General features: G+C 36.6%; 3 protein-coding genes across 4 annotated transcripts; 1 reads left to right on the top strand and 2 right to left on the bottom strand.

Annotated features, from left to right (window-relative positions):
• The first annotated feature begins 1,172 nt into the window (after positions 1 to 1,172).
• LOC110904478 lies at positions 1,173 to 2,182 on the top strand. Its single transcript, XM_022150321.2, has 2 exons — positions 1,173 to 1,347; positions 1,691 to 2,182. The coding sequence occupies exons 1-2, from the start codon at positions 1,247 to 1,249 to the stop codon at positions 2,010 to 2,012; spliced, it is 423 nt and encodes a 140-aa protein (XP_022006013.1). The 5' UTR covers positions 1,173 to 1,246; the 3' UTR covers positions 2,013 to 2,182.
• LOC110904477 (pentatricopeptide repeat-containing protein At3g09650, chloroplastic) lies at positions 1,860 to 4,742 on the bottom strand. The gene has a single exon (XM_022150320.2). The coding sequence runs from the start codon at positions 4,682 to 4,684 to the stop codon at positions 2,420 to 2,422; it is 2,265 nt and encodes a 754-aa protein (XP_022006012.1). The 5' UTR covers positions 4,685 to 4,742; the 3' UTR covers positions 1,860 to 2,419.
• A 1,568-nt stretch (positions 4,743 to 6,310) lies between these two features.
• LOC110904475 (probable LRR receptor-like serine/threonine-protein kinase At1g67720) lies at positions 6,311 to 13,127 on the bottom strand. Of its 2 annotated transcripts, XM_022150319.2 has the most exons (16): positions 12,697 to 13,005; positions 11,163 to 11,331; positions 10,800 to 11,016; positions 9,734 to 10,239; positions 9,503 to 9,635; positions 8,719 to 8,790; positions 8,563 to 8,631; positions 8,378 to 8,449; positions 8,207 to 8,275; positions 7,971 to 8,125; positions 7,627 to 7,859; positions 7,429 to 7,555; positions 7,275 to 7,343; positions 7,001 to 7,187; positions 6,775 to 6,910; positions 6,311 to 6,697 (listed from the first exon to the last, which is right to left on the bottom strand). In XM_022150319.2, exons 2-16 carry the CDS (start codon positions 11,260 to 11,262, stop codon positions 6,389 to 6,391), a joined length of 2,454 nt encoding a protein of 817 aa, XP_022006011.1. In that variant the 5' UTR covers positions 11,263 to 11,331; positions 12,697 to 13,005; the 3' UTR covers positions 6,311 to 6,388. The 2 variants fall into 2 exon arrangements, with proteins under 2 accessions (XP_022006011.1, XP_022006010.1); XM_022150318.2 differs by having other exon boundaries at positions 10,800 to 11,331; positions 12,697 to 13,127.
• Between the last annotated feature and the right edge of the window lie 497 nt (positions 13,128 to 13,624).

The following is a 13,624-nucleotide window of genomic DNA, read 5'->3' as shown; positions in this document are numbered from 1 at the left end:
ACACCATCGCCAGCGACAACCAATACAGAAGTTACGGTGTATTAATTTAAAGAAATTAGTCTGCAACGTAAAACATAGAAAATAATAATTAAGTCGATTTAGGACCCCGCATGTTGTAACGAACATGTCAAACAGGGAAAAGATAGACGACGTAAAAACGTTGAACCACACACGCACGTTGAGCCGTGTTAACTCGTAAAATCTAGTATGAAGCGTAAAACGAAATGTTAAAACGTTGAACCAGACACACGTTACGCCGTGTTAACTCGCAAAATTTAAACCGAAAAATCAGAGAAATATGAAAAGTGTGGGGACCAAAGTTGAAAATACAAAAGCTGTAAGGTTGAATTGCACGAGATGAAAACTTTTTGTGTTATAAGTAGAAAAACAAATAGCTTTGGGTAAAAATGAAACATCATTTTTTTTAAATCACCCTAATTATAAGATACACACCTATATATGGATAGTGGAGAGTTCAAATGAGAAGAATTTTTTTGTAAGAAGAAAAAAGAACAAATTTCAACCAATAAGAATGCTTTATTTTACTCCATTTAATATAAGTATTTTATGTTACTATAAGGGTATATTGGTAAATCTACATAGGTCATTAATTTGTAGTCTTCCTTTTTAATAGCTAATACATTAAATTTTTTGTAACTTATCTTCAAAATATATATTTTTTCAAAAAAATAAAATAAAATAATTTAAAGTGTATGCTAAATTAGAAGTTGTGTAGGATAAATTACGAGTTGTGTAAGATAAATTTCAACATGTAGGATGAATTTCGAAATATGTAGGACAACTTTTTGATGTGTGTAGTCAAAAAAAGTTAGTGTGGAGGATAATAGTCTTTATCACCAATTAATTAGTCAAAAATGATAATAAATGAGATAAGTAAAAAACTATTTAATGTTTTACAAAATTACCCTTTGTTTTTTTTTCTTCTCAATTAAATTATTCTCAAATGAACCTTCCCCTATATGGATACTTGTTTATTTATAATTTGTTAATAGTTTTTTATGGCTTCCTAAGTTATAGTGCGTGTATGTATCACCAATTAATTAGTCAAAAATGATAATAAATGAGATAAGTGAAAAACCATTACAAAGGAACAAAACCAATTTTTTTATTTCATTTCGATATAATCTTTTTGGCTGTGAATTCCACTACTTAAAGCAAATATATTCTAGCCGAAAGAAAGGGGTAGATAAAACTCCCAACACTTGCTTTCCCAAACCCAACAGCGATGAGTAATCTGGACGAAGATTCGCGTCTTCTAAAAAGTCAAGGGGGAGAGACTGCTCTCAATGAGAAATCTGCAACCAGTAATCGCCCCCCTCCTCCTACGTGAGTTGTAATAATTTCTCCCTCTTTATTTCTTCATATATGTTTCCACTGGTTATACATCAATTTCGCTATGATTCCCTTTTATTTATTTAGGGTCTTCTTTTTCTATGTCCTCCATGATTCTGTTTGTTATTCACTGATAATAATCCAACATATATCTCTGTTTTAGAAACTGTGATTTAGGGTTCCCTTAACTCTTTCTCTCGAAGGTACCGTAAATCTAGGCTTTTTTTTTTCCTTTTAGATAATGACATCTCTCTGTTTTATTCGATGATCATCTTTTATATTATATGTTTTTTATTCTTATATAATTCAGATTTTTAATTTTTTTTTCCTATGTCAGGGGTGATCGCACAAAACTGTGGTATGCTACATTTGCCTTTTCACTTCTTGTGATCTACAATCTGTTGGTCCAGGTGCTTCGATGGAAGTATAAAGGAAAAACTCAAACCTGTTTTGAAACTCAGAAAGTCTTGATCAACACCTCTATAACTGCGTTTTTAATCGCGGGGTTAACGCTTACACTTTCGCTTCAGTATTACATTACCAGCCCCACCAGGAAACCCTTGTCGTCTCCGGTGCTGGCCAGGATCATAAAGATCGTGTTTTCCGCCTCGGCTTTTGTTGCGCATGCCTCACTTGTGGCCATACTGATCATCGACTAAGTTGGATTTGGTATCTATGATATGTTGTTCTAGTTGTTTGTGGTAACTATTGTTATGGTGTGCTATATTTTATATGTATTCCTACTTATGTTTAAACCAAGTGTGAACCTTGTGTTGTTTCGTGTAATGCTATGCTTGATCGGTTTTGCAAAATTACAAATATATAGCCACATGGATTTTTTTTATAACTTAAATTCATATAATACAAAGGAATTTCTATATTGACTCATCACAACCTTGATATATTTCATCATATAATTCTATGACTAAACAATACACTTCTGTAAATAATCTATAAACAGATTTTATAAAAATTTGTACAAGAAACACCCAAAGTGAATACACCATAACACAACTTGAGCGACGCCTGGCCAAATTTTATGATACAAATACCGATTATTTGTATATCAAATTGCGTATTCATCATCTTCAACTCCTTCTCCTTCGAGTCTCCACTCGCTTCCATAATAAGAATTCGGCAAACCGAGCCAAAATTTAAAAGCTTCCGCAGCTCTTTTCCTCTCGATCCTCCTATCTTGCCTTGCTCTTGAAGCATGTTTGCTCGTAAACATTCTTGAATGCATCTCTACATAGATTCTCGTATACTTGGTCTTATTTGGTGCTATACCTAATTCCTCCATGAAAGCCACTATTTCCAAAGCTTTCTTAAAGAAAGCAGCCCTCACACATATATCTGCTAAAGTATCCAACAACCCTTCATCAGGCTTCAAGATTGGAACCTTTGACACAGATTTAGAAACCTTAACTTCATCGGTGATTATTAAACCACAGCGTTCCTTAATCTCGTTCCAAAGTAATAACGCTTCACCAGGCTTTTTTGCTAATGCTATACAACTTGCAAGACTGCCATATGTAGCTACATCTGGATAAACCCCTTTCTTTTTCATTTTCTCAACTAGTTCTTTTGCAGGATCAAGCATACCTGCTCGGCTATAAGCTTCAATTAACATATTCCAAGCAACTAAATCGACTTTCACTCGTGGGTCTTTCTCCATTTCACTAAAAACATCATGGGCTAGCTTCGGTTGGCCCGATACTGAAAAAGCTTTCATGAGAGTTGTGTAACTTATCTTTGTGGGAGCAATGCCTCTAGCTCTCATTTCATTGAAGAACGCAAGAGCTCCTGCACAATCATCGATTAATATACATCCATCGATTAGTGTATTGTATGATACAGCATCGGGTTCTATCCCTGCATTGATCATTTCCTTAATCGTCTCCCTTGCGTTATCTAACTGAAGCTGTTGGCAATAACCTTTTAGGAGGATGTTGTAAGTTATTCGATTTGCTTGAACTCCAGATCTTGTCATTTCGGTCAAAACCTGCCTTGCTTTTTCCATTGACCCGACATTGACCAATGCAGAAACGACAGTCGTGTATGAAACATGATCCGGATGACTAGAACTATCTTCTTGGTTTCTCATAGCTTCAAGCATCCTCACGGTGTCTTTAATCCGGCCTGCTTTCATGTAACCCTTCATCAACGTAGTGTACATTCTAGTGTTCGGTGCAAACACCTTTTCTAACAATGGCGGTTCATAATCAGTCGGATACTTCATATTCGGAAGCAATTTTTCAAACACTTCACTCTCATTTTCATTCGGAAACTCCTGCAAATTCGCCTCCCTTAAAATCCTACAAAGATCCCGCCTCCCTTCCCTCATCGCTTGCACAACTTTCTCCGCGGTTTCCAAATCCCCAAACCCTATATAAGACGCCACTAACGACTGCAACGTAGTCATACACAACGGAATCCCCTTTTCAATAATCCTTTCCAACACAAACACAAGCAAGTCTTTCCTCTCAGTCCTAGCACAAAGCTTAATCATAACATTGTACGTCAAAATATCCGGCTCACATTCACTCTCAGGCATTTCATCAAACAGTTGGAGGAACTTCTCAGTCCACCCCAAATTCGCACACGCATTCAAAACCGCATTATACGCCGCAGTATCCGGCCGAGAATTCATCACCAAATTCGGCTCGGTGATCCTCCTGATCGTTCTAGTAACCTGACTGAACAATTTAACCGCCTCTTTAGGCCCGTCATCACCGGATGCTGCAAGGCGACTTACTACGGCACTCCAGGCCTTCACATGGGGCAAATAACCGGATCTGAGCATGGACTTGAGGATGGAGTTGGCGTAGAGTGTGTCACCGGACTTAGCGGCGGCGACGGCGAGGAGGCCGAGGGAGTTGGAGTCCAGGCGGTGGAGCTGGCGTTCATGGCGGAGACGACGGATGATGGATTGAGCTCTGGTGAGTGCAGATGGAGTGTTTTGGTAGGATAATTGGGAGATTAATCTGCTGAGGCATGTAGGGTTTGGTAAGTGGGGAGATTGTGTGTAGATAACCCAAGCATCGTCGGTTTTTCGTTGCCGGAGAAGGTTTAGAAGAGTCTCGTCGGAGTCTCGCCGTGGAGGTGTGACAGTGTTGGTGGTGGTAATGGAGGTGGAGGGGTTAGTTGCGGTGGTGGTGGTGGTGGTGGTGGTGGTGGTGGAGGAGGTGAAGATTTTGGCGGAGGGAGGTGAGGGGGAGAGGAAATGAAGGTTGGAGATTGAGTTGAGGGGGTGACTGTGGTGGCGGTGGGAACGGGAGAAGGTGGCGGAGGAGGACGGTGACGGTTGTGGTGGTGGTGGTTTAACGGTCATTATGTTGGAAGTTATGTTTTGAGATAAGGTACGGAGAAGATGGAGGGTGTATTTGAGTGGGGGAAAGAAAAGTACAAGATATTGTGCAGAATGTACCACGTCGACACGTATTGTCCTCTTGTTTTTCCTGTATTATTTGTGGATCATAAAAGCTAAATACAGTATTTTGAGGCTTTTGGCATCTAAAGTTTTTATCTTCTTACTTTGGCCACTAAACTCTACAATCTTACATTTCCATCACCAAAAGGTAGGGGTGCCAACGAACCGAACGAATACGAACAATTTGTTTGTGTTCGTTTGTTAAGGAAATACATGTGTTCACAAATAGTTTATGAACATTTACCGAACGAGATTTATGTTCGTGTTCGCTCATTAAAGAAATGAACAAATGAGCTTGTCCGTGTTCGTTTGTTAATTTTAGGTACCGAACACACACGAGTGTTCATGAACACAAATGAACATAAGTGAACACAAACAAATATTCGTGAATACAAATGAACACAAACAAACGCTAATAGACATAAACGAACAGAAAGAAACATATTAAATTTTGACTAAATCGGTGTTACACACATCAAGTAGATCCCGCCAATGTTTACCAAGCTAATTATCCATACATGCTTAAAAAAAGTTAAAAACCCCACACACAACCAAATACAAAAAAACATAACGAAACACAAACGAACAAAAGGACTCAAAAAGTAATTTACTCTATTTAATAAGTATTTAAAACAATTATTTGCAGATAAACAAAAATCAAATAAATATATAAGCAACCATTGCTAATAGAAATAGAAAAGGATTAATATAAATCAAGTCAGTTAAATATAAGATTTGAAATTACACACACTTTAAAACAATTATTTGCAGGTAAACAAAAATCAAATAAATATATAAGTAGCGATTGCTAATAAAAAAAGATTGATATAAATCAAGTCAGTTATATAAAACTAAACAATTGAAATTACAAACACAATTAGAGTTGTCCACAACTGGGCTAGCAACTTGTGTATATTTGCAAAGTTTTTATGCCACGACGATGATATACGGATAGTTAAGTGGCTTAACTCAAAATAGTGACGCCTAAATATCCAAACGGAAATATCCGAGTGAATTGAATATTTCACTATGATAAAAGACAAAATAAAATAAAATCCAATGTCCACATTCACAGATTTACAAAATGTGTGTGTGTATGTGAAATTTATTTGAATACTAGCAATTTACAGGATGAAATTTTAATATTACTCAAATTTTTAGCTTGATATATTTGCCATACAAGATACTACTTATTCAATTTATACTTTCATAAACTACAATCATATAAGACAATAAATCACATAGCATGGTTACAAATTACAATCTTGTATAACATTTATACAATCAGATTTGATGATGCATAGCATCTAAACAAATTTTTATAAGTGATTTAGCAGACCTAAATTCCAACATTTTAAGGTATCATCAACATTTAACATTTTTATGTAATTTATGTGCATGGTTGGTCAAAAACCGGTCCAGACCGGATGAACCGCAACCGGGCCCAATCGTTGGTCATATGTTTTACCAAAAACCAATCTTTCTAAACCGGACCGACTGGCTTAGAAAGGGAAGGAAACAAGCATATTCTCAAAACCATATACTAACAAGAACCTTAATACATACAAAGCAATCATCCAAAGAAAACTATTAGCAATATGCTAACTAACGAGCCGAGGGGAGTGCAATAGACTCATGAAACGACACATAAGGATCGACACCCACACCCATATTTAACGAAGAATTAAATGAGTTCCGTGATATTTCTTCCGAGCTACCCGCTCCCCTTTCAATCAAGATTGCATCCTGTATTTCTTTTATAATTTCAGACATTGAAGGCCTCGTGTTTGCGTGAGGCTGCACACACATTAATGCTTTCTCTGCTACTTTCCACATTGATTGTATATCATATTCGTCTCCTAATGACGGATCAATGATCCCTTGGATGTCCCCGTTCTCTATATGCACTTTCGCCTACAAAAAAAACATAACAATTAAAAGTTGACGGGCTTTAGACTCGAAGAGAACGTGCGAGACCCGAACAAACTTACCCATTGAACGATGTTGCGACAGTTTATACCAAAACTTTCATTTGAAATTGCTTCTTTACCGGATATCAGTTCAAGAAGAATCACCCCAAAACTATAGATATCGCTTTTTTCTGTCAAATGATTGGAAATATAGTATCTGCAGACCACCGGTAACACGAAGCATGAGAAGATTAACTTCATATTAGTTGTTAATTTGAGAAAAAAAAGATGGCAAATAATGACTTACTCGGGATCAAGATAGCCGAGAGTGCCTCGAACTATGCTCGATACATGTGAAATCCCATCGATTGCAAGTTTCGAGAGGCCGAAATCAGAAACTTTGGCTTTCATGTTGTTATCGAGAAGAATGTTGCTTGTTTTCAAGTCTCTATGTATAATAGAAGGGACACAACCGGTATGAAGGTACTCGATTCCTAAAACAAACCAAAACACCGTTACAATATTTATAATTGGACACGAAGCCTGACACTAGAATTTTGTAGGAAAATGGTTACGCAAACCTTTGGCAGACTCTTCAGCGATCTCAAGTCGTTTGATCCATTTGAGTCTATTTTCTTTTGCTAAAGGTCCTATTTTGAATACAACCCTTTGTTAATTAAAATATACGAAACGATAATTCAATTAAAAAAACGAAATCAAGATGTTACCACTTACCATAAAGATGTTCTTTAAGAGTTCCGTTGTGCATAAACTCGTAAACAAGTATATCCTTCCCTTCTTCTTGACAAAATCCATAAAATTTTACCAAGTTTCTATGATGTATTCTTGACAGAAGACTCACCTTCATTAAATCATTCCGATGAATACTTACGTTCCGGAAATTTGAATAAAAATTTGTTGATGAACATTTACCTCATTTGCAAATTCCTTTTTTCCTTGTTGGATGTTGCTATTTCCCAAAATTTTGACTGCGATTTCCTTTCCGTCGTTTAATTTACCATAGTATACGGTTCCAAAGCCTCCGGAACCGACTTTTTTCTGGAAATTATCTGTCGCGGATCTAAGTTCAGATAGCGTAAAACTTTGGGCACCTTCTGAAGTTGTTGCATTACTCATAGAAGAAACATGGAAGCTGACTTCAGGCTCTATGAAAAAATAATTAAAATAAGAATTATTAAAAGCTTATATCAAGCACCGAATGATTAATACGTGATTGAATTATTGAACCGTCAAACTTGGCCTTTAGTTTTATATACCTTTCTTGTGATCTTTTTTTCGTTGGCGAATGATCAGGCATGAGCTTATAAATCCTATTAACAAAGCACCGGCCCCAATTGCTAATCCGAAGATAATGTATTTATTGAGCCTCCCGCCACTAGTTTTCTTGTGAAGTTTGTCGTTTCCGGTGTAGCTGATAAAACAAAAAATAACAAGAACTTGAGATTGGAAAATTCATTATTTTTTATTTCAAGAAATAAAAAATAATACCGACTTTAAGACTATGTTCTTGTTCAGAAGGCCCGGTGGCACGTGTCCGGACAACAAGTTATTCTGCACATACCTGCGTAGAATATGTTTGTCAAGAGACCTATGTGTCGCGTTTGACTTTCTAAAGTCAGATGTTGACTCTATGCTCTTCCGTATAAAGGTTTTGAGTACTTACAGTTTGTGTAAATGAGGTAAGTCTGCTAAGGAGGAGGGTATGCCACCTGTCAACTGATTGTTTTCAAGATGTCTGCATAGGAAGCGATTATTATGATTAGCATATGCTAAGGAGGAGGGTATGCCACCTGTCAACAGATTTTTTTTTGAAAAAAAAAAAAACAAGGGTAAAATAATCTGTTTTACATGATCTTTAAGTTTGGGCATCCAGTAAAATCGAGGATTGAACCAGTAAATGCATTTCCATCGAGCCACCTATCGTAAAGAGAATAAAATATCATCTAATTTTGTTATGATATAATCATACAAGTGTGTTATAAAAAGATGCATGATGAAACTTACAACTCTTCTAAGCTGCTCAACTTGGTCAATTCTGAAGGAATGCTTCCGCTAATGTTTTTACTTGATAATTTGCTGCATACAATTTTAGGTTTCATTAACATGCTTATGGTAAAACTATAGAAAGGGGAAAACAGCGTTAATTAGTCACTCACTAGTAATCGGGTTTTGACTTTTCCTATTCAAACTACAGAATTGACTAATAGTCAGTCAAAGGATACTTTAGACCTTTAGTCATCTATAAATAAAGCATGTATTCAACTCCTATATTTTCTTTGAGTAAAGTACACAGATGGTCCCTGTGGTTAACCAAAATTTTGGATTTAGTCCCCAGCTTTTTTACACGGATGCTCCCCATGGTTTGCACTTTGTTACGCATTTAGTCCCCAACTTTTGCCAAAACTACATGGATGGTCCCTGTGGTATGCACTTTGTAACGCATTTAGTCATTAAACGTTGGGTACTAAATGCGTTACAAAGTGCAAACCACAAGGACCATCCGTGTACTTTTGGCAAAAGTTGGGGACTAAATACGTTACAAAGTGGAAACCACATGGACCATCCGTGTACTTTTGAAAAACTAGGGACTATCCAAAGTTTTGGTTAACTATAGGGACCATCCATGTACTTTACTCATTTTCTTTAGATCATAGGGTGCTGGATGCACATAAACTATAGCAATAAAATTCGTATAGATATATAATCTTGATCTCAAATATAGATGTGCAGAAGTATTTTAAGAAAAATTCATAAAAATGATTTTTAGACTTTTAATTATGATGTTTACACTGAGATAATCTTCGGCTGCGGGTCTGAATTACACTCCAACCAAGACCAAGGAACCGGCAAGCACGGATCACCACCTTCTTGAGCCCAATCTAGAGACTTGTAACCCGATACTAAGTTAGCAGCCACGGCCCCTAAAACCAAAAAGACGAAAATACCCAAAAGATCATTACTTTTTAATCCTTATACATTTATACCCAAACAACATAAGTGTAAAACGGGCCACACTTACCATCAAAAGAACCGCCACTTATTCTAATATATTTACTGATCTCCATTGCATTAACAAGAGGACCCTCGGTTGAATCATCTGTTTTTGTGAATTTAAACGATAAAACAAAAGGTAGCGATATGTTATAAAATCCGGGCTCATATACACGATAATTTCCCTGAGCGTTTTCTTGTATGTTGACAATAGCTTTACTCAAATCCGGTGCTCCAGGAAGAACAAGCCGGAATTTTCGGGTTTGATCGAGGTTTAAATCTTCGATTTCCGCAAAATAAGTGTAAGCCCAACCAAAGCCCGGGAACCCATCCAAATTCAAACGGTAAGTTAAAGATCCGGTTCGGCCCACGACAGCTGTCTGCATAACTTTCTGAGGTGGCAATTCGTCCTTCCCGATATCGATCGGTAATTTGGTTGAAACTTTTTGAGTCCCTGCTGCTACATCAACAAGGTAATTTGCTTTTTTAACCGAATCAGACTGCCATATTCTATCAAATGGATCATCTGGATATCTGAAATGAAAAGGTGACAACCTTTACAATCCCATATTAATTATAAAGTCAAAAATTACTTGGTTTGACTGTCAAAAGTCAAACCGAACAAAAAAGTACAGAATTTAATTCTTAATAGAGTAAAACGCCATTTTCGTCCCTGAGGTTTAGCCACTTTGCGACTTTTATCCAAAAGGTTTGAAATTTTGCCATTTTCATCCGACTCGTTAACTCCATCCATTTTCTCCATTAAATGAGGGTCATTTCCGTCGTCTAGACATTTTTATTAAAATAAAAAAACACTATAAGAAATAAAGATCCACCTCTGTTGACTTTCTCCCCGCCCAAACCCTTTAATCATCACAAAAAATGTTTTGAAAAGACGAAAATACCCCTGACTTAACATTAAAAAATGGATGGAGTTAACAAGTCGGATGAAAATGACAAGAGTTTAAACCTTTTGGATCCAAATGCGAAAAAACAAACTTTTGGACGAAAGTCGCAAAAGTAGCCAAACCTCAGGGACGAAAATGGCATTTTACTCTAATTCTTAATATTAAACAATTAGTGCATAAACATACCTGACTGGATCGTCATTATCAGCCCCAAAATTGATGCGGGCCGAAACACTTAAAAAGAATTGGTCCTCAAACGGTGTAAGATAGACCGAACCGTTAAACTGTCTAAGCTCAAGTGTGGAAATGAAGGGTTGACCGGTTGTAGAATTTGATAAACACACACTGACCGTTGGATCAGAAGCCAAAAAGATGAGTTCTTGAGACTCTATAGTATTAGCATCTGAAATGACAATAGTTGCCCAATGAGTGGGGCCAAGGGAAATATCGAATTTCGGGTATACATTGTTGTTATCAAAATTGCCGTATAAGAATGTGGCTCGTATGAGATATCTAGTCCTACTTTTCACATTAAGTGAGTAACAATACTTGCGGTTATCTGCAGGGAAATATCTGAGTGTTTGATATTGTTGTCTGGTCTCGTTTTCAATAGATATTTTACTCGTTGTTCCGTATATGATTTGATCATCAGGAGTCCACTCGAGCCCGAGGTTGTCTGTGTGATTCTTTTCGCCACCACAATCTAAACTTATAAAACCTGCAAAAAAATATTGTCAAATATTTTGGTAATAACTACTTTTTTTTGAAGGTGTGAATTATTCGCGAATGTCAGGAGGTCTAGCATATGTTGTCTTAACCGGGTCCGCGCTAGAGAGCCCCCTCGCACAATAGATCCCCAATTTAAACCCCTCAATGAGAAACCCCTATCACCCATACTCGAACTTGAGACCTGGAGGGGAAAACTCATCCGGGCCCACCATAGGTGGAACTTAAATACCCGTGGCCACCACCTGAGTACTAGTGATGGTTTGGTAATAACTACTTAGGTTAACAAAAACAACATGTGCATTGTGGGTCCCATCTTAATTTCATGTAACTGGGACAGACAGTTGTATCTTTAATTCTTTCAACTCCATAAAAATGTTATCCTCATAAAGTAAATGTTAACCAATTAATATGAAGTCTTAGGTTTGATCAAGAAAATGGGACACATTGTCATATCTTATTACCAACCCACTAAATGAAAATAATCAAAACATTCAAAGATCTAAATGAAGTTCACCTAATCTTTAGTGAAGTTGACTATATGCAGTACACAGGTTATTATTTTGACTTTCAGCTTGTTAAAGGTCATTCATCCATATCTATCCGAACAGTGGCGAAGCTTGAAATTTTTTACGGGGGGGGGGGGGGGGGGGGGGGGGTCAAAACGTATATACCCAAAAAATTTTATAAAAGCGGGGGGTCGAAAACATATATACCCAAAAATTTCTATACGAAAACTACATATATAACACTACTGGCCGAAAAGTTCGGGGGGTCGGGCGCCCCTCCCGGCCCCTTCAAAGCATCGCCCCTGGAATGGCGGATCCGCGATTTTTGACCATATACCATGTGGTACATATATCATATTTCAAAAGAATGCAATACAACAACTTTTTCATTTTGTACTTTTTTATATTATTACATGTGGGTATGATCCCAGCATTCACAAGGACAACTAACTTTTCCTAGAGAATTAACTTAGGGCATGTAGAGATAATCAAGATTCATAGGTGATAACACAATTTAGAATTTTTAATACTTTGCTTATTTTTAAGAATCATAGGTGATAACACAATTTGGTGAATATTCATAGGGGAAAAGAAAAGGTTCTGAAAAGTGTTTATAACAAAAAAGGAGAAAAATTTATAATCCTAAAGAATAAAGTCATAAACTTTAAGAACCCTAAAGAAACATGAGAATCTGTATCATCATTTTTAATTTACAAATCAAGGAACCCACCTCAAAATTCACCTTGGAAATAAATTTATTATTTATAAAGAAATAACATAAATGGCTTATATAGTTAGTTATATACATGCATAAGCACAATTAATGAAGATGAGACTTAAGAGTGAACCTGGCAACTGGGCTTTGGTGAACACCAAGAAACTGTGAAGAAGAAGAAGAACAGAGAAGAACAATAAATGATGAAACCCCATTTGGGTTTAGGAGAATATCAATCAAAGCACTTGACTCATTGAAAGCTTGAGTGCATTGAGAAGAAGAATATATGTAAACAAGTGAATCTTTAAAACCCTAAAAATAGGAAAAACAAGTATATATTGATTGTATTGAGAGGGTAAAAAAAAAACAGTAAAGAAAAAGATAATGATGAATTAATGGTGGAGGAAATGAGTATTAAACAAGGTGAGTGAGTCAGGAGAATGATTCTGTGATTCAGGCTGAGGAAAAAAGGCCCATCAACAAGAAACATGTGGGGCCTACTAAGCACTGGAGTTGAGTTTGGACTCACTATCTTTATCAATCTTTATAAATATTATATTTTGTATATTATTGTTGTGTAAGTGCGTCGGTTGAATGAGATGTCTTTAAAGGGGAACTCACGTATGTGGAAGTGCAACACAAATTTTATTGTTTAAACATTGACTAACTACTCAATCACAACTTGACATGTGGTTTAATTGATGCATTAGGACAGTGGGATTGTGCCTTTGAAGTTTGAACACACAATGTGACATGTGTCCTCCACTAGACTCAATAACGTCGGTTTGACCCAAATCTATCAGTTTATGCCAACTGACCGAGTCGGCTCATTTACGTTGGCTTTACCCATATATACATTTCAACTCGTTTCGGTTTAAAAATGAACGTTAACAAGATAGGTGTTCATTGGTCTGGGCTTTGGGTCCTTGGTTTTGTATTGAGCGAAATGTTAATGGGTTGTACAATCGGAAAATTCATAGCCAAATATACATGAATATGTTATTCTCGATTTAACTGAATCAAATTTCTTATAACCAAACAAAACCCATGATTAATTGGTT

The sequence above is a fragment of the Helianthus annuus genome, chromosome 14, assembly GCF_002127325.2.
Source record: "Helianthus annuus cultivar XRQ/B chromosome 14, HanXRQr2.0-SUNRISE, whole genome shotgun sequence".
Classification (NCBI taxonomy): domain Eukaryota; kingdom Viridiplantae; phylum Streptophyta; class Magnoliopsida; order Asterales; family Asteraceae; genus Helianthus; species Helianthus annuus.
The sequence above is the reverse complement of the archived record's forward strand: the minus strand, read 5'-3'. Positions and strand labels throughout refer to the sequence as shown.

Coding starts and splice junctions, on each gene's coding strand:
- LOC110904478 (XM_022150321.2), top strand. CDS start 1,247: ATGAGTAATCTGGACGAAGATTCGCGTCTTCTAAAAAGTCAAGGGGGA. Junction 1,348..1,690: donor AATCGCCCCCCTCCTCCTAC/GTGAGTTGTAAT, acceptor TTCCTATGTCAG/GGGTGATCGCACAAAACTGT.
- LOC110904477 (XM_022150320.2), bottom strand. CDS start 4,684: ATGACCGTTAAACCACCACCACCACAACCGTCACCGTCCTCCTCCGCC.
- LOC110904475 (XM_022150318.2), bottom strand. CDS start 12,778: ATGGGGTTTCATCATTTATTGTTCTTCTCTGTTCTTCTTCTTCTTCAC. Junction 10,240..10,799: donor GATAATGACGATCCAGTCAG/GTATGTTTATGC, acceptor TTTTCATTTCAG/ATATCCAGATGATCCATTTG. Junction 8,450..8,562: donor TGCCCAAACTTAAAGATCAT/GTAAAACAGATT, acceptor CTTCCTATGCAG/ACATCTTGAAAACAATCAGT.